Source organism: Acomys russatus, unplaced genomic scaffold (genome assembly GCF_903995435.1).
Source record: "Acomys russatus unplaced genomic scaffold, mAcoRus1.1, whole genome shotgun sequence".
Taxonomy (NCBI): Eukaryota; Metazoa; Chordata; class Mammalia; order Rodentia; family Muridae; genus Acomys; species Acomys russatus.
Window position 1 is genome coordinate 34,033 of NW_026131413.1, and position 26,169 is coordinate 60,201.

At 40.9% G+C, this 26,169-nt stretch overlaps 1 protein-coding gene across 1 annotated transcript; it reads right to left on the reverse strand.

Annotated features, from left to right (window-relative positions):
* Window positions 1-6,897: 6,897 nt before the first annotated feature.
* Window positions 6,898-20,920, reverse strand: LOC127186180 (transcription initiation factor TFIID subunit 1-like). The gene is made up of 6 exons (XM_051142653.1): window positions 20,810-20,920; window positions 18,915-19,037; window positions 16,842-16,934; window positions 16,667-16,751; window positions 7,561-7,628; window positions 6,898-7,105 (listed from the first exon to the last, which is right to left on the reverse strand). Exons 2-6 carry the CDS (start codon window positions 18,930-18,932, stop codon window positions 6,908-6,910), a joined length of 462 nt encoding a protein of 153 aa, XP_050998610.1. The 5' UTR covers window positions 18,933-19,037; window positions 20,810-20,920; the 3' UTR covers window positions 6,898-6,907.
* Window positions 20,921-26,169: the final 5,249 nt, after the last annotated feature.

A 26,169-nucleotide genomic window follows, 5' to 3' on the forward strand; every position in this document is an offset into this window, starting at 1 on the left:
CCTTGAATTTAGGATCCTCCTATCTCATACCTTAAGTCCTGAGATTATAGAAGTGTGCCAGCAACTTCCTTTTCCTGAAATTAAAGACTCCTAACAGAACAACATCCAAATGTCTTGGCATGTTACTTATGGTTCCCCAAAATACAGTCTCTTGCTTTTTCAAAAGTCTTAATTCTCCACCCACCTCCCATTTCTCTTGAACATACTTCATGTTGTATTTCTATGCCTCTGACATATCATTTCATCTGGCTGCCATTACATATGCTTAGCAGACTCCTATCCATCCTTTAAGCATAAGTTAAATGCTTCTACATGAAGTTTTACCCTGGTTACTTCAAAGCACAGTAAGTCACTCCCTAGGAATACCTCGGCACTTGATACTTACTTGTGCTTAGGTACTTAGGACATCGTACCTATAATGATTTGTATCAATCTCTTCCACTAGAAGTGCTCCTCAAGGGCAGGTTAATATCTTGCTCCTGTGCATTCCCAGGGACTACATAATGCCTGGTCCAGGTAGAGGTATCAGGAAATGTTTACAAATGAAAGCTTTTTTATGCTAAGCCCTTTGTCACCACAGCTGGGAAATGATGCCACAGCCCAGTAGCACACTGCTGTCTGTTACCTGATGTTGCTATGCTCCAAACCGTGGGATGCCACCCCACCATCTCCCTCATAGCACATCATGCTTTCTTCATTTTCCACGTCCACTCTTGGATTCTCTTGAAGCACATGGGGCTGTGTGGGTCTTACACTGACAGATTCAGTATCAGAGTCGCTTCCACTTTCACTTAGGTGAAGAGCTGTAAAAATACAGATTGTGGTTCACTAAGGGATAAGCTTGATGGACTACGGGTATGGCTCAGTGCTACAGTGTTTGCCTAGCATGTACAAGATAGTTATGTTCAAAATAACAAAGACAAAACAAGAGCTAGCGAAAAGAAAAGGAAATTCTTGTCAGAATTAGCATCTTCACCTAGTATTTCAAAAGTAGTCTATATGGACTATACTCCTCACCTCTCAAGCGCCTCTTTCAAATACCAAACGTCAATAGTGGCAAGACACATAGTTTCCTCTGCCTTAGCCTGATCTACCTGTTTTCTATCATATCCAATACTTTTTGTTTTGTTTTGTTTTTTGAGACAGGGTTTCTCTGTGTAGCCTTAGCTATCCTGGACTTGTTTTGTAGTCCAGGCTGGCCTCAAACTCGGAGAGATGTGCCTGCCTCTGCCTTCTGAGTGCTAGGCAGAATGAGTGTGCACCACTGCACCAGGCTCATCTCCAGGACTTGTACCTTACCATTTCTATTATTTTTGCTTACTTTTCATTTCCTATTCCCAAACACAATCCTTCCAAGGTGCTACTTGGGCACTGACTTTTCCACTTTTAACTTTGTGCCTCCTGTGTCTGTTAATCTTCACTCCCACTTAGGCTAATGGACATGATCATCCTCTGAGTGTGGGTTCAGTACTCTCAGGTCCACCAATAGGACTCCAATAAAAGAACTAGCATTTTTATACTAGCAAATAGCAAGAAGCAAAGAGTTTCCTATTCAGTCCTGAGGTACAACAATGAGCTACACAGAAACAGAAGCAAAGGAGCAAGACTCACCAGAGAACATGGTATATCCTCCTTCTTCATCACTCCCAGTATCTTCCTCATCATCCTCTCCTTCAGACATAAACAAATCTTCATACAGGACACTGGGTTGGGGCTGTCTTACAGCTCCTTCCTCTTCATCTGCAAGATCACTGTCTCCATCTTCACCTTCCTAAACAAGTCCAGGTGGCAGTCCCATCAATGACTAAAAGCCCAGCACACCTTCTTTCCCCCGGATCCCATTTGCTGCTTCACAAGAAGTTGAATAATTGTAGTGGATGGATTTGTCTAGTTCAATTCCCAAGGATTAAAGTCAGACTGAGGCTGACTATGGAGAGACACTAAGATGTCACCTTGAGATTTGACCTGCCCTGCACAACTGGGGCTCCTATCATATAAATGTATAATGTGTAAGCTTTCTGTAAGCATACTCCCTGGAGCTGGAGTCTTCTGTTTCCTATCCTTCCCCTCATCATACCCTTCAATATCTACACCAGAGTCTTCCTCACCCAGCCTACCTCAGCCCTGGAGAATCTAAGGAAGGAACACAAATAGCACACCCTTGAGGGATGTGCCCTAAGGAGCTAACCGATGCTTCTTTATCTAGGACATATGCTCTTCCCTGGTATCCCAGCCAACCCCACTGCTAGTGGAGGCTGTTTACACAGCTCAAGGCATGTGCATTGAGCCCCAGTCATTCTTTGGAAATAACAGACAGGGCAAGAAAAACCAAAGAACAAGAACGGTTTTGATCCACTCTTAACTGTCATCAGAAGGGATGTTCCTTATTTTAAAAAATCCTTCTGGGTTTTGTACTCTCTTATAGAACCTTGAGAATGGGTACAGTGTTAGATGAGAACTATGTTTTGATACCTCTGGCAAAGGCCAGTTAAAACTTATAAATATTTAGAGCTGGGCATGGTGGCGCACACTTTAATCCCAGCACTCAGGAGGCAGAGGCAGGTGGAACATTGTGAGTTTGAGGCCAGCCTTGTCTACAAAGCAAGTTCAGGATACCAAAGACTACACAGAGAAACCCTGTCTAAAAAAACCAAAATATATATATTTAAAATTAGGTTTATAACTTTTAAGAGACACAAAATAGTACACCAATTGCTGTGAACTGAACTCTGTCTTTGAATGCGGCTGGTCTTTCTAGTCCGTCACCTATTAGTCTGCTCTGATACTGCAAATATTTTCCCTGAAGGTATGCTATGCTTAAATCACATTTCAAAGCCTTGTTTTCAGGGCCAAAGGATCCAGCAACCCTTCATGTATGCATGGTATCATTCCAGCCCTCCACAATCACCCACCAGTCAGACCACGAATCTCACAGCGAGAAATAACATCCTACCTGTGCTAGCTGCTTTTCTGAAATAGCACTGTGAATATTCAAGACCGACATATTGCTCTCATCTTGATATAAAGAAGCATCTCGAGAAATACGGAGGAATGTGCTGTTATCATACAAATCAGGAGGCTGTGGTATAAAACGTAAAGCTTAGTGTCTACCAAGGAATCAGCTAGAAGAAATACAAAGAATTCTCCTTTACAACATTCACTGAAGAAAAAGGACATCTAAGACAACCCAGAGGAAACAGCCTGGTACAACTTGTTTTAGAGAAATTTTTAGAATATCACAAATAACAACTACTCTAGCAGATTGCCATCTAGTAGTTATGTTCAAAAACAAAAGCAAAATTGCATAAAGCTTAGGGACAAGTCTGTGTCTTAACAGCCTCTTTGCTCAGTAGCCTACTTTCTTCTTCTCCTCAGTCTTGCCTTAATGGTTTTAGGCTCAGGACTCATATTACTTACAGTTTCATTGACTTACACACATTATAAGGAAACTGGATAAAGGAATTTTAACTTCAAAAAGAACATGGATGGTTTGACAGTTCATGAGCTTGTGGACAATCTTCAAAGCAAAATGGTACGGTTAAAAAAGAAACACATAGCTTTGGGGTAAAAAGACCTGGCATTGAGTCTTGGCTCTCCCATAATTAACCACCCTCAGTCTTCTTCAACTGTAAAAACATGGATGATAATGTCTACCTCACACGGTTCTAGAGAGAATTAAGAGCTATATGTACTCAGTACTTTGTACTCTTATCATCCTCGAAAAGAGCAGAGATTTAGCAAATGGATTGTAGTCAATATTAAGAGGGACTAGATAAAATATTCATGAAGTGAATAGAAAAAGGAAAGTAACATCCATCAATTTCACTTTTAAAGAATATTTACAGACATGAAAAACCTCGAAATATTCAGTTGTTGATGTTATGAGAGATGGAATTGATAAACAGTAACACATCTCTTATTTGTATCGTCCAATTTTCTTTTAAAAAAGATTTTATAGCCGGGCATGGTGATGCACGCCTGTAATCCCCGCAATCAGGGAAGCATAGCAGGTGGATCTCTGAGAGTTTAAGGCCAGCATAGTCTACAAAGTGAGTCCGGGACAGCCAGGGCTACACAGAGAACCCTTGTCTCAGGAAAAATTTCTTTTATTTATTCATTTTTTATTTATGTGGCTAGGCAATGGTGGCGCACATCTTTAATCCCAGCAGTCAGGAGGGAGAGTCTGGTGGGTCTCTGTGAGTTCAAGGCCAGCCTGGTTTACAGAGGGAGTTCCAGGAAAGCCAAGGCTACACAGAGAGATCCTACCTCAAATAACAACAACGAAAATTATGTGGATATGTGAATGTCTGAATGTGGGTTTGTATAAGCGAATGTAGTGTCTGTAGAGGACGGAAGAAGGTGTCAAAATCTCCGGATGTGGAGTTAAAACAGCAAAACATGCAACGTGAGTGCTGGCAGCCAAAGTCATGTCTTCTGAAAGAGTAGCAAGCACGCTTAACTGGCTGAGCCATCTCTCCAGCCCCATCTTCTATATTCCCCAATTACAGCATTACTTTAATGAATATAAAACTTGCTTATCATCAAAGAATAGAAGTACAAACCTATAGGCCTAGCACCAGAAAAGTTCAATCAGGAAGACCACAAACTTGAGGCCAGTCTGGACCACAAAGCCAGACCCTAGCTCAAAGAAACAAATGCACACCTACATATGTGGTGCTCTGTAAACAGGCAAGCAAACAAGGTTAACTGAGAAGATTTGAGTTTCCATAATAAAGGTGGCAAAACAGATTCCAGAACATTAGCACACAGGTAGACTTTCTGCAGATTTTTAAATGCAGTATGAAAATAGAGGATTATGTGAAACTATAAAATGATTAATTCTAAAGAGGTGGGCTCAATGTAAGTTCAGTAGAAAATTCCAGATGCAAATAGCACATTGGCTGCCACCATTCAGAAGTTGAAAACAACACGATTACTACTGTGCTTCTACATAATCAAAACTGAATTATGTAGCCAGGCGAGGCGGCACACACCTGTAATCCCAGCACTCGGGAGGCAGACGCAGGTGGATCTCTGTGAGTTTGAGGCCAACCTGGTCTACAAAGGGAGTCTAGGACAGCCAAGGGTACACAGAGAAACCCTGTCTCAAAAACAAGCAAACAAACCTGTATTATGACAGATTAAGGTAATATAGATACGTTTTAATAATGTTTTGACTTCACACAGCAGTAAGTAAGGGTGGTCACACGTGGGGAGTCTATTTTCCATGAGTTAACAAACAATGACTTGGGCTATCTTAATATTTATTCACATAAGTGACAGGAATGCTTGAGAGTGTGAACTGAAAAGAATGAAGCAGCACTATCCACACCACACTCTCCAGAGGAAACTGACGAAGTATACCAAAGCAGCTATTGCTCAGGAAGGACAAAGCTTTGACTCACCAATGGTCTAGATTTATGACTATCCAAGACCTGAGGAAAGCACATGCCACTTGGTGATTAGATTCCTCCGGAGAAGATGGCTAGTACCCAAGATTTAACTTACCAGAAAGTACCTTGTGGAAACTGAGCCTATTAGCAAACAAGGCTTTCCTGGGCAACATCACTCGCCCAAGCCCCCTTGACCCAATCTGCCCATACAACTCTAAGAGCCTTTCATTGTTCTGGACCTTGAAGAAGTATCTGAGGGTTCTGTTTACCTGGCCCCTCCATAACCTATGTTTTGGGATGAGAGAGAGAGGGGTGGGGGGAACAGAGACACAGACAGAGATTGAAAGTGTATGAATGAGACACAGACACAGCAAAAATCCAACAGAGAGCATGTATGTGGCATTTAAGTTCAGACTGAAACCTGAGTAGAATGAACAATAATATTTTAGGAATTGGAAGGCATCTGCATTCAAATGTTCAGTTAAATATGAAAGAGTGTGGGGCTGGAGAGATGGGTCAGTGGTTAAGAGCACTCTCTGCTCTTCCAGAGGTCCTGAGTTCAATTCTCAGCAACCACATGGTGGTTCACAACCATCTAGAATGTGATCTAGTGTCCTCTTCTGGTGCGCAGGTGTATATGCAGATACAGTACTTATACATAAAATAAACAAATCTTTAGAAGTGTATCTAAAAGTATTTGAAAGAGCCTCTGGGAACTTTACAGAGAAATCCTTCATACAAAGAAGAAAACAAATACCTACCGGATGCCTATTATGTACCATAGAAATTAACTCATGTAATGTTGGAAACAACATCTTAGAGGAACGGGAACAGAAATGTTAATTTCCCAATATCATAAAACTAGACAGTAGCAGACCTAAGACTCACACCCAGGCCTGTTTTACATCAAACCGCATGTCTGTCAACTCCATCACTGTGGATCCAATATAGAAACCAAGGACCTGTTCAAAGTCCATTAAAAGTCCATTCTTCAAATATACCAACTTTCTAAGACTGTAATATAGAGGAAATGCTCCAAAAGGTTTAGCCAGACCAGAAAAAAAAACCAAGTATTTCTTACTCATCCTGCTTTCTAGCCTTCTAACATATGAACTTAAACAGCCTTCATTTACTAGGAAAGGGAATTAACCTTGGACATTGAGTGGTGAGAGCTATGCAGACATACTTCTAAAGCAATGGGTGATCAGGCATTTAGAAGGCACAAGAACAGTATGCCCTATCTGTAACTGAGCAGCCTACATTCTAGGGATGTCTTAGAACCCCAATATTTACCAACGAGACAACTGGAGACCTAGAGGATGCCTCTGGCTATCGTAGTAGGAATCTGGTATTCTCATACACTAACAACCATCCCAATTCATTTATCCCATAGTTACCTCTTCTGGATTCAACAAGGCCACGAAGACCCACGGCCCTCACTTACCTTAGCCTTTGAGAAGACAAGAAAACACATGAGAGGCATATGAAGAGGAAGGACAGAGAAGAACGGTATCTCAGTAAACATATCTGTTATCATGCTCGCAACTTCCCAAACCGTAAAAAAATTGTAGGAAATTCCTAATCCTTTGGCTTACCTGAGGTGTACAAGATCCTGGAGTCATTGAGTCCAGGCTTTCTAATTCTGCTTCCTCCAGAGCCGTTTCTTTAGCTATATAAATGTCTTTCTCAAGTTGCGTCAAATGCTCATCATACTGAGAAATAAATACAATTAATAAATGCATTCAGCATTTAGGTACTGGCATACAAAAACAAACACTTCAGGGCTGGAGACATGGCTCAACGATTAAAAGCACTGGCTGCTCTTCCAGAGGTCCTGAATTCAATCCCCAGCAACCACATGGTGGCCTACAACCATCTGTAATGGGATCTGGTTCTCTCTTCTGGTGTACATGAAGACAGAGCACTCTTATACATAAAATACATGAATAAATAAATCTTTCCTTTAAAAGAATTGCTCTTTTCACAGTGGTTCTGTTCTAATAGCAGAACACAACCGATAACCTAAACAAAGCAGAGAAAGAAATGACGGAATGAGGGTAGAGGGTGGAATATTACATTTGATAGCAAACAGGGTAGTCAGGGAAAGCTTCAAACTCAAGGACACAGCAGAAATGTTTCAGGGAGCCCAATCTTCTCTACCACCTACCTCAGTTAATGTCTGGCAACAAACGTTCACAATCTCCTGAGCAGTCTTAGTATACTGACTCTCAGGCCCTATGAAACAAGTAAAATGCCATCACCTTTGTAACGTCAAGAATTTTACATTTCTCTAACATACTGACTTAATATATTTATTATTTATTAAAATAATTAACTTTATTTATTTTTGAGACAGGGTTTCTCTGTGTAGCCCTGGCTCTCCTGGGACTAGCTATGTAGATCAGGCTAGCCTCAAACTCACAGAGATCTGCCTACCTCTCAAGTGCTGAGATTTAAAAATGTTAAAAAAAAAAACGCCACCTGGCTAAATTTTATTTTTTATGCTACATATGTGCGTGCTTTGCCCATGTGTATTTCTGCACACCATATGCATGCCTGGTGTCCAAAGAGGCCAGAAGGGGATGTTGAACTGGAGTCACAAATGGTTCGGGGCTGCCATGCACGTGCTGCAAAGTCAACCTAAGTCCTCTGGAAGAGTAGCCAGCGTTCTTATTCACTGAACAATGTCTCCATCCTCATACATTTAAAATTAAATGTATAATTAAATGTAAAATTAAAAATAAGAATTTTAGATTTTGTTACCCAACAGTATATCATTATTTTATTTTTTTCCTTTTTGGAGACAGGGTTTCTCTGTGTAGCCTTGGCTGTCCTGAACTTGCTCTGTAGACCCGGATGGCCACGAACTCACAGCAGTCCACCTGCCTCTGCCTCCTGAGTGCTGGGATTAAAGGCGTGCACCACCACCGCCTGGCTAGTACATCATTATTCAAGACTCAGAAAACCAGTCGGGCAGTGGTGGCACACAACTTTAATCCCAGTACTCGGGAGGCAGAGGCACGCAGATTGCTCTGAGTTTGAGTCTAGACTGGTCTACAAAGCAAGTCCAGGACAGCCAAGGCTACACAGGGAAACCCTGTCTCGGGGGGAAAAGGACACAGAAAACCTTTGTTTAATCTTTAGCTTAAACTTCTGCTTGACTTTTGTAACTGAAAACTGTCATCTGATTTTTGGATTTTTTTTTTTGTCTTTTTCTTTTGAGGTAGGTTCTCACTATGAACCCCGGGCTGTTCTGAAACTCATTATGTAGACCAAGCTGGCCTCTAACTCACAGACATCTGCCTGCCTCTGTCACCACACCTAGCTGTTAAGTGGAAAATTTTTCAACGTACAGAATCAGATCAGTTAGTGCCCCAATTAGCCAGCTTTAACAATTATCAACACATAGCTAATCCTGAGTCATTTATATTCCCATGTTCCAGACTCTTCTCAAATTATTTTGGAATACAAGATCTCATTGTGTGTTCTAGACTGGCTTGAGGCTCATGATCCCCTTGACCTCCACCTCCTGAATGCTAGGACAGTAGGCATGCACCACTCTATCTTCCTTTACATAATAAGCTCTAAGTTCCCCTGGGATACATAAAGAGACCCTACCTCAAAGAAACAAACAAGAACCCCATGTAAACTATAATTGCAGGGTACTACGGAGTGTCAATGGAGGTTCATCTTTTGTTTGTTTGTTTTTGTTGTTGTTTTTCTTTCTTTTTTCAAGACAGGGTTTCTTTGTGTAGCTTTGGCTGTCTTGGACTTTCTTTGTAGAGCAGGCTGGCCTCAAACTCACAGAGATCCACCTGCTTCTGCCTCCCCCTGTGCTGGGATTAAAAGCGTGTGCCACATGTGTTGGCACATGTCTTTAATTCCAACACTCTAGAGGTAAAGGCAGGTGGTTCTCTGTAAACTCAAGGTCAGTTTGGCTTATATGGTTCCAGGCCAGCCAGGCTACATAGTGAGACTTTGTCACAATAACAAACAAATGAAATGAGTAAATTAATAAATACATATTTATTTAAGATAAACAGACAGCAGCTAGTAATATTCAAATTACAGGCCTGTACCACAATGCCCAGTTGATGTTTTCCTGGCAATTTAACCCACAGCTTTATGCATACTAAGCAAACACTATGAACTAAGATACATCTCCAACTCCTATATGAACTTTTTTGCCTTTTTGTTGTTGTTGTTGTTTGAGACAGGGTTTCTCTGTATAGCCTTGGCTGTCCCGGACTTTCTTTGTAGATCAGGCTGGCCTCAAATTCACAGAGATCCACCTGCCTGTGCCTCCGGAGTGCTGGAGTTATGGGTGTGTGGCAATGCATTTGGCTTCCTATGCGCATTTTTTGATGATTACGTTACATCTCAATGAAAACGTAAAAACACTAATTAATATACCACATTTATTACAAGATTGCAGGTAAGAACCCACTGGTTGATATTCCTTAAAAATTAAAAGATAAGTTAATGACCAGGCATTGTAGCACACACCTGTAACCCAAGCACTCAGGAGGCAGAGGCAGGAAGATATGTAGTGCATTCTAGGCCATCCAACAAAATTTAAGATGTGGAAAAAGAAAGGGTCAGCATCCTCCAGCAGATCAATGACTTGGAACTGAGTAGCAGGTCCTCTTTTCATGTTTCATTTATTGTTTTGGAAACAGGGCCTCCCTATGTAGCCCAGGCTGGCCTTGGGATTCATAGAGACCTGCCTGCCGTTTCCTCCTGGCTGCTGAGATTACAGGCATGTGGCACCGTATCTAGTTTATGTGGTGTTTGTTACTCATCCCAGGTCTTCCTGAATTCTAGTAAAGCTCTCAGAAATATATCCCCAGCCCAATCATGGAAGCTTTCAGCTTTCACAGATGTGTTCCTTGAATATATCTACTGCTTACCATAATATAAAGAATAAAAAGTATACCGTACTGGGGAGAGGGGTCTAAAGACATAGTTTAGTGGGATAGTTTACCCACCATGCACAAGGCCATGGGTTTGGTCTATAGTACCACAAATACAGTGCCATATGGTCTACAGTACCATACAAATGATATGTATATACCATATATACATGCAAAGCTTTCTAGAGAGAGCTCAGTAGAGAAAACCACTTGTTCTTGCAGAGGATTCCCTTGCACTTTCAAACACTCACATGGTGGTTCACAACCATCTGTAACACCAGTTCCAGAGGATCCAAAACCCTCTCCGACCTTCTTGGGTACCAGGTATGCATGTGATGCAGAGAAATACATGACAGTAAAACATTCATACACATAAAAATAAACCTAAGAAAAATAAGCCCTTTTCACTTAAAACATCTAACTATATAGCATCTGTTCTTTAAATATGTGAAATGGAGCCAGGCATGATAGTGTGTGAAGGCCTGCATCTCAGTGCTGGGGAGTGTAAGGCTAATCTGGACTACAGTTAAATTTGAGGCTGGCATGTAAAGCTCAGAGACCCTGCATCACATATTCAAAATCCAGGGACTGGAGATGCCTGATCAGTAAGAATGCTTTCTGGGGCTGGAGAGGTGGCTCAGAGATTGAGAGCACTAGAGGTGGGCCAGGCATGGTGGCATATGCCTGTAATCCCAGCACTTGGGAGGCAGAAAACAGGTAGACTACTGTGAGTTCAAGGCCAGCCTGGTCTACAGTATGAGTTTCATGACAGCCAGGGCTACACAGTGAAATCTCGACTCAGGGAAGAAAAAAACAAAACAAAACAAAAAAAACAAACAAAGAAACATCACTGGCTATTCTTCCAAAGATCCTGAGTTTAATTTGCAGCAACACATGGTGGCTAATAACCAGCTATAATGAGATCTAGTGCCCTTTTCAGACCTTCTGGCTCACATACCAGCAGAATAGTGTATACATAATAAATAAATAAATCTTTAAAAAAAATGTCGTGCATAGTGGCACAAGACTTTAATCCCAGCACTTGGGAGGCAGAGGCAGGTAGATCTCTATGAGTTTGAGGTCAGCCTGGTCTACAGCGTGAGTTCCAAGACAGCCAAAGATACACAGAAAAACCCTGTCTTGAAAAAGAAAACAAAATAATTTTTTTAAAAGGAGAAAAGAAAAGTAAAATACTTTTTGTTCTCGCAGAGGACCCCAGTTCAGATCCAAGCACCCACATCAGGTGGCTCACGGCCACCTGTTTCAGGAGATCCAATGTCCTCTTTTTGCTTCCCGAGGTGTAGCACCTATATTCATTGTTTCTCTCTCTCTCACACACATACCACAACATGATTAAAATCTTCTGTTTTTTCAGACAGGGTCTCTCTAAGTAGTCTTGGCTATCCTGAAACTAGCTATGTAGACCAGGCTGGCCACTAACACAGAGAACCTCCTGCCTGTGCCCCATCCTCCCAATTACTGGTATTAAAGGTGTTTATCACCACACAGCAAAATTTTTAGAAAAAAGATCAACAAGGCTGGGGATATAGTTTGGTTGTGGGCCTCCTTAGATTAAACTAATATAACACCAGTTTCAGTATATGGCTCTTATGCCTTACAAGGACATGGGTTAGGAATTCAGTCTTTCTTCTACTTCAGTTTCAACCTGTTAACACACATCAACTCTCAGCATGTCAGCTATAATAAAAGGGCAATTAGTTTTATATGTTTGCAATGTTTCTCTCAGGAAATCATTTTGAAAAGATCTCTTCCCTTCCTACTTCCTTTGAAACAAACACCTGTAAAGAAATATTCACTAACAATGCCTCTAAAATATAAAATTAATTTACAAATGATATCCCTTGCCTATCTGTTTTTATCACTAGCTGTTTGTAACTGCTCCTAGTTTTAGACAGCCCATGTTCAAGAGTTACAGGGTTTCCAGCTATTTAATTCCATCATGACACTATAAGTAAAGTAGCACTGAACATGCTAGAGTTGGTAGACTACTGTTAAGATGAGTGGATAAAAGGTCCATATCTGCTGCCATAAAGCTAAAAATACTATTGTATATCTCAAAATACATCAAGAGCTTACTAAAAGTAGGATGATCAGCTGCAGGTTTTATAGCTTGAGGAAAAATACATAAAGAGACACACAAGAGTAACAGGGCCTCTCTGGGGAAATGAAATTGTTGAGGCTACTGGGAGGGAGAAATTAAGAGAAATCTAGGAAAACAGAGAGAGAGAAAGGAGGGGGTGGGGAGAGGGGAGTGAGGAGAGAAGGGAAAGGGGAGAGAGGGGAGAGGAGAGGAGAGAGGGAAGAGAAAGGAGGGAGGGGAGAGAGGGGACAGAGGGGAGAGGAGGGGGGACAGAGAGAGAGAGAGAGAGAGAGAGAAGAAAAGAGAAGAAGAGAAGAGGAGAGGAGAAAGAAAGGAGGGAGGAGGAGAGACCAGTTGTTTGCAGAATGGTGTCATAATTACCAGGAAAGATAAGATAAATTATCATTTTATCCAACAGATCAAGTTACCCACTAACAAAAAAGAACTGTTAAGAGTATATTTCACTTTTTATTCAATCAATTTCAAACGCCTTATGGGAGGAAAATGTATTTAGAGTTTCCCAAATTAAATAAGGACTTTGTAGGGCCTAGAGAATCACATGTATTTCAGGCTCACATGTTCTTAAATAGTAATAATTTCAATGACTGCTTTAGAAAACCAACACACCATCATGATAAAAAAAAAAAACTCTTTCTCCTCCATGCTTTCGGTGATGTAAGGAGAAGCAAACAAAGCAAGGAGAGGAAAAAGTCAGCATTACTACAGCTAGATAGCTGTAGTTTTAAAAAAACCACCTATTCAGGAGGTAAGCAGGTTTGTAATTACCACTAGGCTTCTAATTCCCTTAATACTATTTAGACCACACTAGAACTAACTTCCTCCTAAGAAAACAAATATTACACACGCACAGAAAACAAACAAACAGAAAATACTGGGGTTTCTCTGTGTAGACTTGCCTGTCCTGGACTTGCTTTGTAGACTAGGCTGGCCTCCAACTCACAGAGATCCACCTGCCTCTACCTCCTGAGTGCTGGCATTACAGGCATGGGCCACTATGTCCTGCTTACTTGGCAATTTTTTTTTAGTACAGGCTATTAAAACTGAGGTTTGTTGTTTTTAATTTTTGAGACAGGGTCCTACATATAGCCCTGGCTGTCCTGGAACTTACTATGTAGACCAGGGGCTGCCTTGCTCTTTTTTTTTTTTAACCTTTCAAATGAACCTTCTCAAATCTCTAAAATTATAAAAATAATAGTAAAGAGACTCCAAAATAATTTTCTAAGTGACTTTTTTTGGAGACAGGGTCTTTATTACGTTGTCCAGGCCAGTCCCAAACTCCAAAGCACTTCAGTAGCTAGGACTGTGGGCGTGCACTGTTATGCCTTGCTTTAAATATTTTTCTTTTCCCAGGCAGGTTTCTCTCTGTAGCTCTGGCTGTTCTGGAACTCGCTCTGTATATCACACTGGCCTCAAATGCAGAGATCCACCTGCCTCTGCCTCCCAAGTGCTGGGATCAAAGGTACATGCCACCACCACCCAGCTACATTTTCATTTTTAAGCACTTAATGTTAGACAGGTACTGTGGTCTACATAGGAAATTCCAGCTAGTCGGTGCTGTACAGTGAAGACAGAATCTCACCATGTTACTCTAGCTGGCCTGACCTGGAACTCACCATTATGCTTGATAGCCTCAAAGTCTCGAAGATCTGCCTGCCTCTGCTTACAGTGTGTTGGGATTAAAGGTATGCTTCCTTCTCAATAAAGAATACAGTACAACAAAAGTGTAGGTAAAGGAACCACTGATAGTGACAAGGAACACTTCGCTGAACCTTTTATTCAATAAGTAGCAGAACACTAAAACTGCCAAACCCAACTCTCCAGACTTGATCCTAGCAGCTCATTTATTCTTGAAATTGGTATTTCTTCCTTGCCATTCTACACCATCACCTCACTTTCCGGGGACTTCCCCTTCATCTTTAGACCTTTGGTCTCTCTAACATTTATTTTATGGGGTTGGAGAAATGGCTCCATGATTAAGAGCAATGGCTGCTCTTGCAGAGGACCAGCGTCCACATGGTAGCTTATAACTCACTCTCTCCAGTTCTCACTCTCTCTCTTGCAGCTTCTTAACTGTTCATGTTGTTTTGTTTGTTTTTCAACATGGCTATTTTTGGTCTTTCAAGACAGGGTTTCTCTTTGTAGCCTTGGCTGTCCTGGCATCTATTTGCAGAACAGACTGGCCTTGAACTCACAGAGATCCAACTGCCCCTGACTCCCTGAGTGCTGGGATTACAGCTGTGCACCACCACACCCAGCTAGTTAAGAGTTTCTTTACTGGTCTCCAAATCTTATTCACTTTCCCTTCATTGTTTGGGCAACTTCCTAAAAGGTATTTACTAAAACTATAGATCCCTCTCCCCTCCTGGTGGTTTACTGTGACTTACTGGGCCTTTTGACTTGGGCATTACCCACATTGTCTCATTTTATAATCAAACCTACCCACCAACCTATACTCAAGCCAAACTTGTTTGTACTTCCTCATCCAAAGCACTCTATATTTTTACATTTGGCTCTCTACCGGGAACTTCATCATCTTCTCGACTAGCTGTTGAGCACAGTAGGTGCTTGGCAGTTAACCATGATAGTCAACATCCCTTAGACTCAGTTCAAAAATAGGTTCTTGAGGCTGGAAAGATGACTCAAGTGGTTAAGACCGTTTGCTGCTCTTGCAGAAGACCTGAATTCAGTCCCAAGCACTCACAACCACTTATAACTCCAGCACCAGGGGATCTCACACTCCCCTCTGGCCTCCACAGGCACCTGCACGTACATGGGCATACGCACACACACACATAATTAAAATATTTTTTTTATTTTTCAAGACAGGGTTTCTCTGTGTACTCCTGGCTGTCCTGGACTTGCTCTGTAGACTAGGCTGGCTTGCTTTGAATGCACAGAGATCTGCCCAAGTGCTGGCATTAAGGGTGTGTACCACCACCCTGGCTTTTTTAAAATATAAATTTTAAGAGTTCTGTTTTGGGATTTTCAAGACAGGGTCTCTCTGTTTTAGCCCTGACTGTCCCGGACTCACTTTGTAGACCAGGTTCGCCTCATGATCATGCTTTCACCTGTTGAGAAGTGCTGGGATTAAAGGTATGTGCCACCATGCCCAGCCTTAAAAAAGGCTTTTTAATTATAATAAATTTGGGGGTGGATGTGGTTGCATGTGTCTTTAATCCTGGCAGAGGCAGATTGGTCTCTGAGAACTCTACATAGTGAGTTCCAGGGCAGTCAGGGCTACGTAGTGAGACTCTGTCTCCATTTTTAAAAACTGAGCCATGCTTGATGCTCAATGAACTTGGGAGGTAGAAGCAGGAAGATGAATCCAAGGTCATCTTCAAGGTCAGACTAGGATACATGAGGCCATGTCTCAAAAACAAAAAAAAACAATTTTAACTTTTTCTAGTTCACGAAGCCTTCCCTAACCCTCAGGTTAAATTTTGTTTTCTCTCTAATGGACGTTCTATATCCTTCTATTATAGCCCTTGTCAAGCTACTATCAACTGAAACATGAAGTACTTGAACACAGAGACCATTCTTCCTATTAGAAAATTAAACATACTATTCCATCAATTCAGGTGCTGAGCAAAATTCCATACACCAAAGTTGGCCATGGTCTATAGCCAGCTACACATTTCAGCCTCAGATCCATGTAGGGTTATGATGTAACTTCAAATCTTACAGAAATACCATCATGACTCAAAGGACAGGAAACATCCATTTGATTGTTATTAACACCTCATTTTCCTATGCTTTACACAATTTCAATAGTAAGGATAGATTGGTTTCCATGATTAAATTTTAATAGTGATTCTTATAACACACACACACACACACACACCAAAATATATATGCACCTACTTAAAAACAAACAAACAAACTGAGCAGATGAAATGGATCAGCACCAAACCTGACAACCTAGGTTCAGTCCTGGGAATCCACATGGTGGAAACAGAGAACCACCTCTCCAAGTTGTCCTCTAACTTCCAAAAGCATACCTGAACAGCATTCCCACCCTTACGACAAATAGATAAATATATAAGTACATTAAGTATATAAAAAGTATAAAAAAGTATAGACAAGTATGTTAAGTATATATAAATATATAAGTATATTAAGTAAACTATGTTACTTGATTTACCTATCACTGCCCAAAGTTGCTTCCGCCTGAAAATTTTAATAATGCAAATTAATGCTGGATAGATAAGACTGGTGAAAGAGGAAAAAAAATTACCCACCATTGTACTGAACACTGTTGCCCAGAATCAGATTTACATCATCTAGAAAGCTCTCCCGACTCTGGTATTTGTGCTTGGAGATATTCTATGATAAAAGCAATCAGGGACTCAGCTATATATACAAAAAGAAACACGGATTACTAAAGGACATTGATTATTTAAAAATATCACTTACCTCACGTATAGTCTCCAAATCCATTGGACTGACAATCACTTTGTAATAATCTGGAACAAACTTCTTATTAACTGGGTGATGAAATGGCCATGACTAGTAAAAAGAAAGCACGGGAAGGCAAATGAAAACCATCACTTAAACCAGAGGGTTGAAATTTTCACTTGAGTTACAAATATGTCTTGATGAAAACTATAAGCTCTTTCCACAGATGTCCATATACTCACACAAAATTGTCTATTACTTAAGGATTTCATTAAGGATTCTTACACCCTGACAAAGCAATAATCCCTCCTCTAAACTTACAACTAAAATCTTATTTGTGTGTTAAAAACTCTTAAGTTTTGAAAAAATAGAATAACATTCCTTAGTCCAAGGTTCCATCTAGAAATTTTATAACACTGTAAATAGACATTTTGACTATATGCAACAGAAAATTTAATTTAGAAATTTCTGACGGACTAATATACTAAAATGGCCTACAGAAACAGCATGATAGATGATAGCCTTACCATAAAATTTGAAGAAAACAAAAGGACAACAAACATTTGAGTAATTATTCAAGTGTTTTCTGTGAAGAGGCAAGGTGGCTTTGTGGGTAGAGGTGCTTATCAACAAGCACAATGACATGAATTCAATTCCTTGAACACAGGATAGAAGATAGGCCCAATTCCTCAAGGTTTTTTGCTTTCCTTTTTCTTTTCTTTTAAAAAAGATTTATGTATGCATGTATGTATCTATGTATGTATGTATATATGTATGTATGTATTTATTATGTATATAATGTTCTGCCTGCATGTATTCCTGCCCACCAGAGGGGGCACCAGACCTCATTATAGGTGGTTATTAGCTACCATGTGGCTGCTGGGAAGTCTGAACTAAGGACCTCTGGAAGAGCAGACAATACTCTTAACCTCTGAGCCATCTCTCCAGCCTTGTTTTTGTTTGTTCTTTCTCTTCAGGGTCCTACTGTGTAGCCCTGGCTCACCTTGAATTCACAAAATTCCACCTACTTTATGCCTCCCACGTTCTAGGATGAAAGGTTGTACCACCACACCTAACCAGGTTGTCGGGACTACACACAAAGCATAACTTAAAACTTCCTTCCCCACATACACAAATAAATGAATGTAATAAAAATGCTAAAAGGGTACAAGAAGACCACCAAGGCTGGCGGATCTGGACCCAGGGGGGTCTGCTCAAACTACTGTACCAAGCAAGGACAATGCATGCAGCAAACCTAGAACCCCTATCCAGTTCTAGCCAATGGATACCACATTCTCCACAATTGTGTGGAGAGCAGGGACAGACTCTGACATGAACTCTGGTGCCCCCTATTTGCCCACTTCCCCTTGGTGGAGAGACCTGGTGGCACTCAGAGAAGAGTAAGCAGGCTACCAGGAAGAGACCTGACAGGCTGTGATCTTATAGTAGGGGACAAGGTCCCCTTCTGTTACAGACCTAGGGGAGGGGAATAGGATGGAAGAGGGAGCGGGGGAATGGGAAGACACAAGTGAAGGCATAACAATTGAGGTGTAATCTGAATAAATTACTTTATAAGTATCCCAGCACACTGGAGCCAGAGGCAGGCAGATCGCTCTGAGTTCAAGGCCAGCCTGGTCTACAAAGTGAGTCCAGGACAGCCAAGATAACATACAGAAATCCTGTCTCAACAAACAAAAAAACAAAAAACAAAACAAAAAAAATTGTTCATGGGAAAAAATAGGAAAACAAAAACAAACAAAATGTTAAAAGTTTTATTTGTCTAAGAACATTTCTAAATTCAGAACCTAGTATTAGTTGATAGTTCTCTCCTGGGCTATTCAAGAGTATACACATACTAAATACTGACAAAAGGAAGTAAGAACCTCTTAATATTCAAAGACACTTGGCATCTTTGCTTTCAGTGTTAATGAATTCATACAGCAAATGGTTGATTTTTAAAATTACATACCAGTTCCTTTGGACACATGCACATCACTACACAGAATCTCTCAATGCACACACGCTTACTCTATATACTTCTTTCCATCCCCTAGTACTATCCTCACAAAATTCGGCATGAAAATTACTTACATCTGGAACTGCCATCATTTTCTGAGTGACAATGTTATCCAGAATAAAAGAAAACGCAACTTGGTCATCATCGTCAAGCAAGGGGTTGATAGCCTTCTCTAAACGTGCCAACTTATCCTCTTTCTGAAATAAAGCAAAGCAAAATGAAGGCAGTTTTCCTGAACTGTGATCACCACAGAAACACTAAAGAGAATTTAAAGTCCTGCTAGCCTTTGAATGATCTACTATTCAGTTTCTGGCCAACCTAGATAAATGATACTGTAGCTAAAGGATCACAAAATCCCGCACGCTACATCCCATTCTTGAGTAGTGCCAAGAACAGAAAACTCAAGACATCACTGGTTTAGCTACAACAAGAATTCTTCAGCAAACTAGGCTTTTGTAACATTGTCTTTTCTACAAAATGAATGCTGAGAATGCAGAACAACATTACCATCAGTTAATGGTTAATTTTGTTTTTCTAACAGGGCAGGTATCCTATGTATCCCAGGCTAGCTTCACATTCAGTATATAACCCCAGCTAGATTAGTGACTTGTATAAGGAAACAGAATCCAACAAATTCATTTCAGTCTTTATACTACAAAAACCTCTGCATTCTCATTGCCTCTAACCTCAATCCTGTGTCTCAGGAGCTTTTTTTTTTTTTTTTTTTTTTTTTTTTTTTTGAGACAGTGTCTCCTAAGTCACAGGCAAACTTGGAACTTGAAATGTTGCTATAAATTACCTTGAATTTCTGAATCTATTACCTCCACCTCCGCTGTGTACCAATATTGAATTCTCATACTGAATACAGGACTTCAGCCTTCTAACAGATACAGAGAGGAATCTAATGGAGGGGGGTGTTATTTTGAGACAGGGTCTGGCCCAGAACTTGTGTTCATCCTGCCTCTTACTCTCAAGTGCTACAATTATACTTATGTATTACAATGCTCAGCAAACTGTGGCTTAAACATAAAATTTATGTCAACCAAGTTGAGAAAAATTTCCATATTCACCAATCATGTTCTCTTTTGTGAAGTATCTATGCCAATATCAAGCTTCATTATTTAAAGGAAAGATAAATCTGATTTTTAGGATCCCAAGTGTCAGATCGGAACGGTCTCGTGAGAGAACAGGTGAGGTTAACTCACTAGAATACCAACCACCTCGTGCCGGAGCTTGATTGTTTCCCATGAACAGACTCTGGGAGGAGATATATAAATGAGCCCAGAACTGGAGGCAGAGTTTTTGGAGACTTGGGATAGTTTTGGCTGTTCATCACTCCACATCGAGATGCTCCTAGAGAGAACCGCTCGAGGGAAGGCTTTGGGGCTCTGGCTCCTACTGAGGTTCTGGTTACTCCAGGTTACAGCAGGAGAAATCCTGCTGATTATGCCAAGAGAATCGTTCCTTGGCACTGATATCCTTACGGTTTTATTATTGTGTTCGTTAATCCTCTTTTCCTATTATTTAGGTTAGTCGGGTTATAAGTGATGTACGTTCAGTTAATAAGTTGTAATAAAATATATTGGTTACAAAAAGTGAGCCTACAAGTGGCGCCCAACATGGTCTGCGCATCATGGGTAACTTAACTTCTAATGTTGTGAAGGTGGAAGATAATGGTTTTCAAGAGATAGTAATGCTTTTTCAGGGTGTCGGCAAAATCGCAGCTGCTGTTACAAAGTCCTTTCCTGCCTCATACCCAGATGGAATCGTGTGTTTTTTCTTGGTCTTTTTACTGTATAACATATTTAAAAGGCTTGGAAGAAAGACAGATAAGATGCAAAAACCAGAAGGGTGAGTAAATTCTATCATTCTGGAAAGGATTGCAGAGTTGGCAGTACAACTAGAAAATTTAAAGGTAGAGGTTGAAGCAATTGGAAAATAAAAGGTGACATCAATAAAGGAGAAAAACCTGGTAAGTGAATATTTCCCACAATTGCCGCCCTGCCCTACTCCACAGGCCAGGTGGTCAGAGCACCAGCACGTGGAAGGGAGTGGAGGGAAATGGGAAGCCGGGGAGGCTGTATAAAAAATTACAGGAGTAAGCGACCAGGAAAACAAAAGGGGTTTTGGAGGAAAATGTTCCCATAGAGGAACCCCCCAGAGTCACACCATCACCATTGGCTTTTCTAGTTACTGTAAGACATGTGCTGGCTCAGAATGGAGCTGAGAGTTATGATGAAATGGTATGGAGTCCAATAGATATGTTAGATTTAAAACATTTTAAGGAATCTGTTTTCAGATATGGACTACATTCCACTTTTGTCAAAGAAATGTTGAGCAACTGGGCCACACAGTATAGACTTGTTCCCAAAGACTGGAAAAGTTTGGTTTCACCGGAATTAGAAGCAGTGCAACAGCTGCAGTGGTTATCATGGTGGCAAAGAGAGGCAGAGAGAACAAAAAAATAGAAGGGAGATAAATATCAGTAAGGAGTAATTACTTGGTGACGGGCAATATGCTGACTTAAGACAGGTCAAATATGATCGAACAATGTCACACTACAGCTTTAAGAGCTTGGGACATGGTGGAGGAGCCCGGTAAGATAACTATTACCTTTACTAAGATATTTCAAGTGCCTGGGAAGCCTTCACAGAATTTTTGCAGAGATTGGGATCAGCTGTAGATAGAGCAATAGCAGATGCTGACACCAAACAGGCATTTAAACTCATTATGGCATATGAGAATGCTAACATGGAATGTAAGAGGGCAATCAGACCCTTAAAGGAAAGAGGAGCACTATTAGATGAATGGGTAAGAGAAACAGTTAATATTAGCTTTCCAGAACATCAAAACCATATAGTAAGTCAAGCTATAGCCAGAGGTCCAAGATATCATAACATCGGTGCTTTAAGTGTGGCAGACTTGGTCATGTACAAAGAAACTGTAAGGCTAAAAGTTTCAGACCTAAAAATAACAGGTGCACTCAATCTGAAGTAAATGATACTCGTAAGGCAGAACAAGGAGCATCTGGCCATGATGATTACGAGGTGCCAAGACTTCTAGGGTATGTAGCCAATGTGGGAAAGGAAAACACTGGGCTCGAGACTGTCAATCACAAAGAGATGTGCAAAGTAATATCTTACTGGCAGGAAACATCAGAAGGGGCCCATCAGCTCAGGGCCTCACCAACAACAATACAAGCCAAATTCCCCTAGCCAGTCCAGAAGTAATGGACTCACAGGAAAACAGGAATTAGGTATTACTGATCTAATACATGCTATTGAAGGCAGCGCAGCCTTGGATCTGGCCTCAGATATATCTATTACATTCTCTCCACAGGTTATCTGTTATAAACTGAGTACTGGTGTATACGGCCCCTTTGCCTTTAGGCACAGTAGGAATGGTTCTAGAAAGAAGTAGGCTGACTTCTCAAGGTCTTACTGTACATCCCATTATTATAGATCGGGACAGTAAAGAGGAAATAAAAATCATGGCATGTGTAAAGGAGGAGATGCAAATTAATGCAGGGGATAGAATTGCTCAGCTATTGCTGTTTCCCTACATTAAGGGTAGAGCTGCTCCAGTAGAACGAACAGGTGGCCCTGCTTTAATCAGAACTCTCGGGCTGAAGCGAGGCAGGCGGATCTCTGTGAGATCAAGGCCAGCTTGGTCTACAGAGTTGAGTTTCCAGAGACAGCCAAAGCTCTAACGGAGAAATCCTGTCTGGAAAAACCAAACCAAACCAAACCAATAAAAAGGAAAGAAACTCCAAAACCAAATAAAAAAGCGCTGTAATACAAGAGTGTGGACATAAATAAAGAACAGTTAAAATTCATTCATATTTTTACCCAGTATGTATTAGGTACTGAAAATGGGAGTAAAGACTGGTAGTGTCTATCCTGGTGAGGTATGCACCACATAAATAACAAGTAGGTGAAGGCAGGAGGACTTGAAGTTGAGGTCATTCTCAGTTACACAGTGAGTTCTAGACCAGCCTGAGATACATGGCACTCTGTCTCAGAAAAATAAAAAGGGGGAAATAAAGAGTGGTTGTCTGCCTAACTTGGGTACTAGGTGGTGCCTGGACCTTTTAGGTTCTTTAGTAAATGTGTTGTGTGGAAATGTGTGGCAACTTTGAGTTCCCATTCATATGGCCATTTCTTATTCCTCTGTAGGGCCAACCACTCACTGACTCCGATTTCTCAATCCATGCTGGATCTCTGTGATGGAGAACTCAAAGAGGTAGATTAAAGTAAGGCAAATAATAGGCATAGTGACATACACTTCTAATCCTACCCATTGGGAGTTGTTAATAGGAGGATCGGAGCTTGAAGTCATCCTCAGCTACCTAAGGAGTTCAGGCAGCCTAAGCTTCATAGACTTTGACTCAAAAGTCAAAAATAAAAAAAACTAAAAGAAAAAGAAGAAATGCTGCCGGGCAATGGTGGCGCATACCTCTAATGCCAGCACTTGGGAGGCAAAGACAGGCAGATCTTGTGAATTTGAGGCCAGCCTGGTCTACAGACTGAGTCCAGGATAGCCAGGGCTACACCGAGAAACCCTGTCTTGAAAAACTAAAAGAACACAAACAAAAAAAAAAAAAAAAAAAAAAAAAGTGGGGCACGGTGGCACACTCTTTTAATCCCAGCATTTGGGAGGCAGAGGCAATTGGATCACTGTGAGTTCCAGCCAACCCTACAAAGAGGGTTCCAAGACAACCAGAAAAGTATTACACAGAGAAACCCTGTTTTGAAAAAGCAACAAGGCAAAAAATATACAGATACGCTGTGGTATATGAAGGTGGGAATAGCAGGGTTTAGGAACTAGAATATTTAACAGAAGGGACCGTACATGAGGGGGACAAATCTTTGTGTATTTGAGGGGTACAGATTTAGAAATTAAATAGACAGTGTCTTCTGTAGGCGGGAAAGCCAAGTCCAAAGGGAAATAAATTGCTCGGGATCCTGCAGGATTGAGATCTGGAACCTAGTAACTTTAGAAAGAATGATGAAAAATGACTTCCCAGAAGAGCTCCTGTAGCTTACAGCTCATTGCTGTACCGAGAAGCCATTGAAAAATGTTTTTTTTTTTGTCTTTTTGTTTTTGTTTGAGATCCTGCCTTATCTAACTCAAGCTGGCTGGGAGTCACTGTGTCTAATACAGGCCTTAAGCTCAGGGTGGTTCTTCCCCTCAGTTTCCTGAGTTCTAGGGCTATAGGTCTGACTGAGCCACTAGGCCTAGAGACAGTTTAATTTTAAAAAAAGTAATCTAAAAACTAACAGATAAGTTTTTGGCTAGTTTTTTTTATTTGTTTTCTTCCCTGTGTGCTGGAAACTGAACTAGGGTCTTGCCTTAAAATAAGCACTGTATCACTAACTTCACGCCTCAGGCTTCTATGAACTTCTGTCTTACTAAGGAACATTATGGTACCTTGTAGTTTACAAAGCACGGGTATAATTGTAAGCTCAGTTTGTTAACTAACATATTTTATTACAACCTATTACACCAGCGATATGTCACTTATAACTGACTAACCCAAACAATAGGAAAAGAGGATTAACGAACACATAACAAAACTGTAAGGATATCAGTTCCGAGGAACGATCTCCTGGAATAATCAGCAGGATTTCTTCTGCTGGAACCTGGAGTAACCAGAACCCGGAATTCAGCAAGAGCCTGCAGGCCTGATCCGTCCCTCGAGTGGTTCTCTCTAGGAGGGTCTTAAAGTGGAGTGATGAACAGCCAAGACTATCCCAAGTCTCTAAAAGCCCCTTTCTCTGGTTCTGGGCTTATTTATGTATCTCCTCCCAGAGTCTGTTGATGGGATCTTTTCAGCTGGCAACAATCAAGCTCCTGCATGAGGTGGTTTGTCTTCTATTGGATTAACCTCACCTGTTCACTCACAAGACCGTTCTGACTCCCACACTTGGGATCCTAAAAAACAAGTTTATCTCTCCTTCATTCCCACCTTCTATTTAATAAAATAATCTATATACAACAAATTAAGAATTATCCATTAAGTGAACATTTGCAAGGACCAGTTCATTTGTAGTTAACAATTTTTAAGGAATTATTCTACTATCCTATGCTACTGATTCTTTTAACTAAACTTATTTAAATATTGTGGCTATCTAGTCTTCAACTTCATCAGGACCCAGAGGAAAAAAACTAATTGAAGGAAGTGCAGTCATGCAACTTCCAAAGTATTGACAGGACAGAGAGTTGACTGGACAGTCATAAGTTCCTCTCCATTGTCGGGGCCTCCAGTCTTCAGCCAACTGGCCCAAGGCATTTGACAGACTGCTTCTGGACTGTCACAAGTTTCTCTCCATCGTAGGTGCATCCCCCCTTCAGCCAGCCGCTGATGAAGCATCTCACAGACTGCTCTGAAGCATGAATCCTAAGGACTAGGCCATCTGGTCTCTGCAAGGCTGGGCAGCCAATTGCTCAGTATCAGGCTTGATCATAGTGCACGGTCATTCTGTCATCAGCAGTAGAGATAAGCAAAGGTATCGTAACAAAACAGTCTTTTAAATCGATTACTATTATAGGCCAAGACTTAGGTAACAGGGAAGGTAAAGGAATTCGAGGCTTTAAATGACCCATTGTTTGGATTACCTTATTTACTGCTCTCAAATCTGTTATCTTCCAGCTCCCTGACTTCTTTTTTTACCAAAAATACAGGGGAATTCCAAGGGCTAGTAGACTCATCTATATGCTTAGCCTCCAGTTGTTTTGTACTAAATGATGAAGCACCTGCATTTTTCTTTTGTTAAGAGCCACTGGTCTTGCACCCAGGGCTTTTTGAAATCCATTTTAGGGGCAGGCTGTTGGTACATCAGCAGTGGCCCCTCTTATAAATTTGGAAACTCAATACCTGTCTGAGTTTGGACAATGGGCACAACTCTTGATTATTCATTTTAATACCTTCCCCGAATCATGTGCCATTTCACCCCTAGCTTCATCATTTCTTTACCTCGGGTAATTGCGGAAATGTTAATCTGGTACCCTATTGTTGTAAGAGATCCCTTCCCCGTAGATTTATGGGTATGTCAACACATAGGGTCTCACGCTCCCCTGTCTGCCCTTCTGGTCCCACACACTTAACCATAGTACACTTTGTTGTATTTGCGATAATTTTCCAATCCCATAATTTCTGTAAAACCTTTTGAAGTGGCCAATTTGGATTCCAATCCTTGTTTGAAATTGTGTGTCCGTGCCGGTATCCCACCAACCTTGTATTCAACACCATTCATTGTATTATCAATTTAGGTCTCTGATCATTAGCCATTGTTTGCCAGAACATATGTTTCCCCGTACTTCCAAATG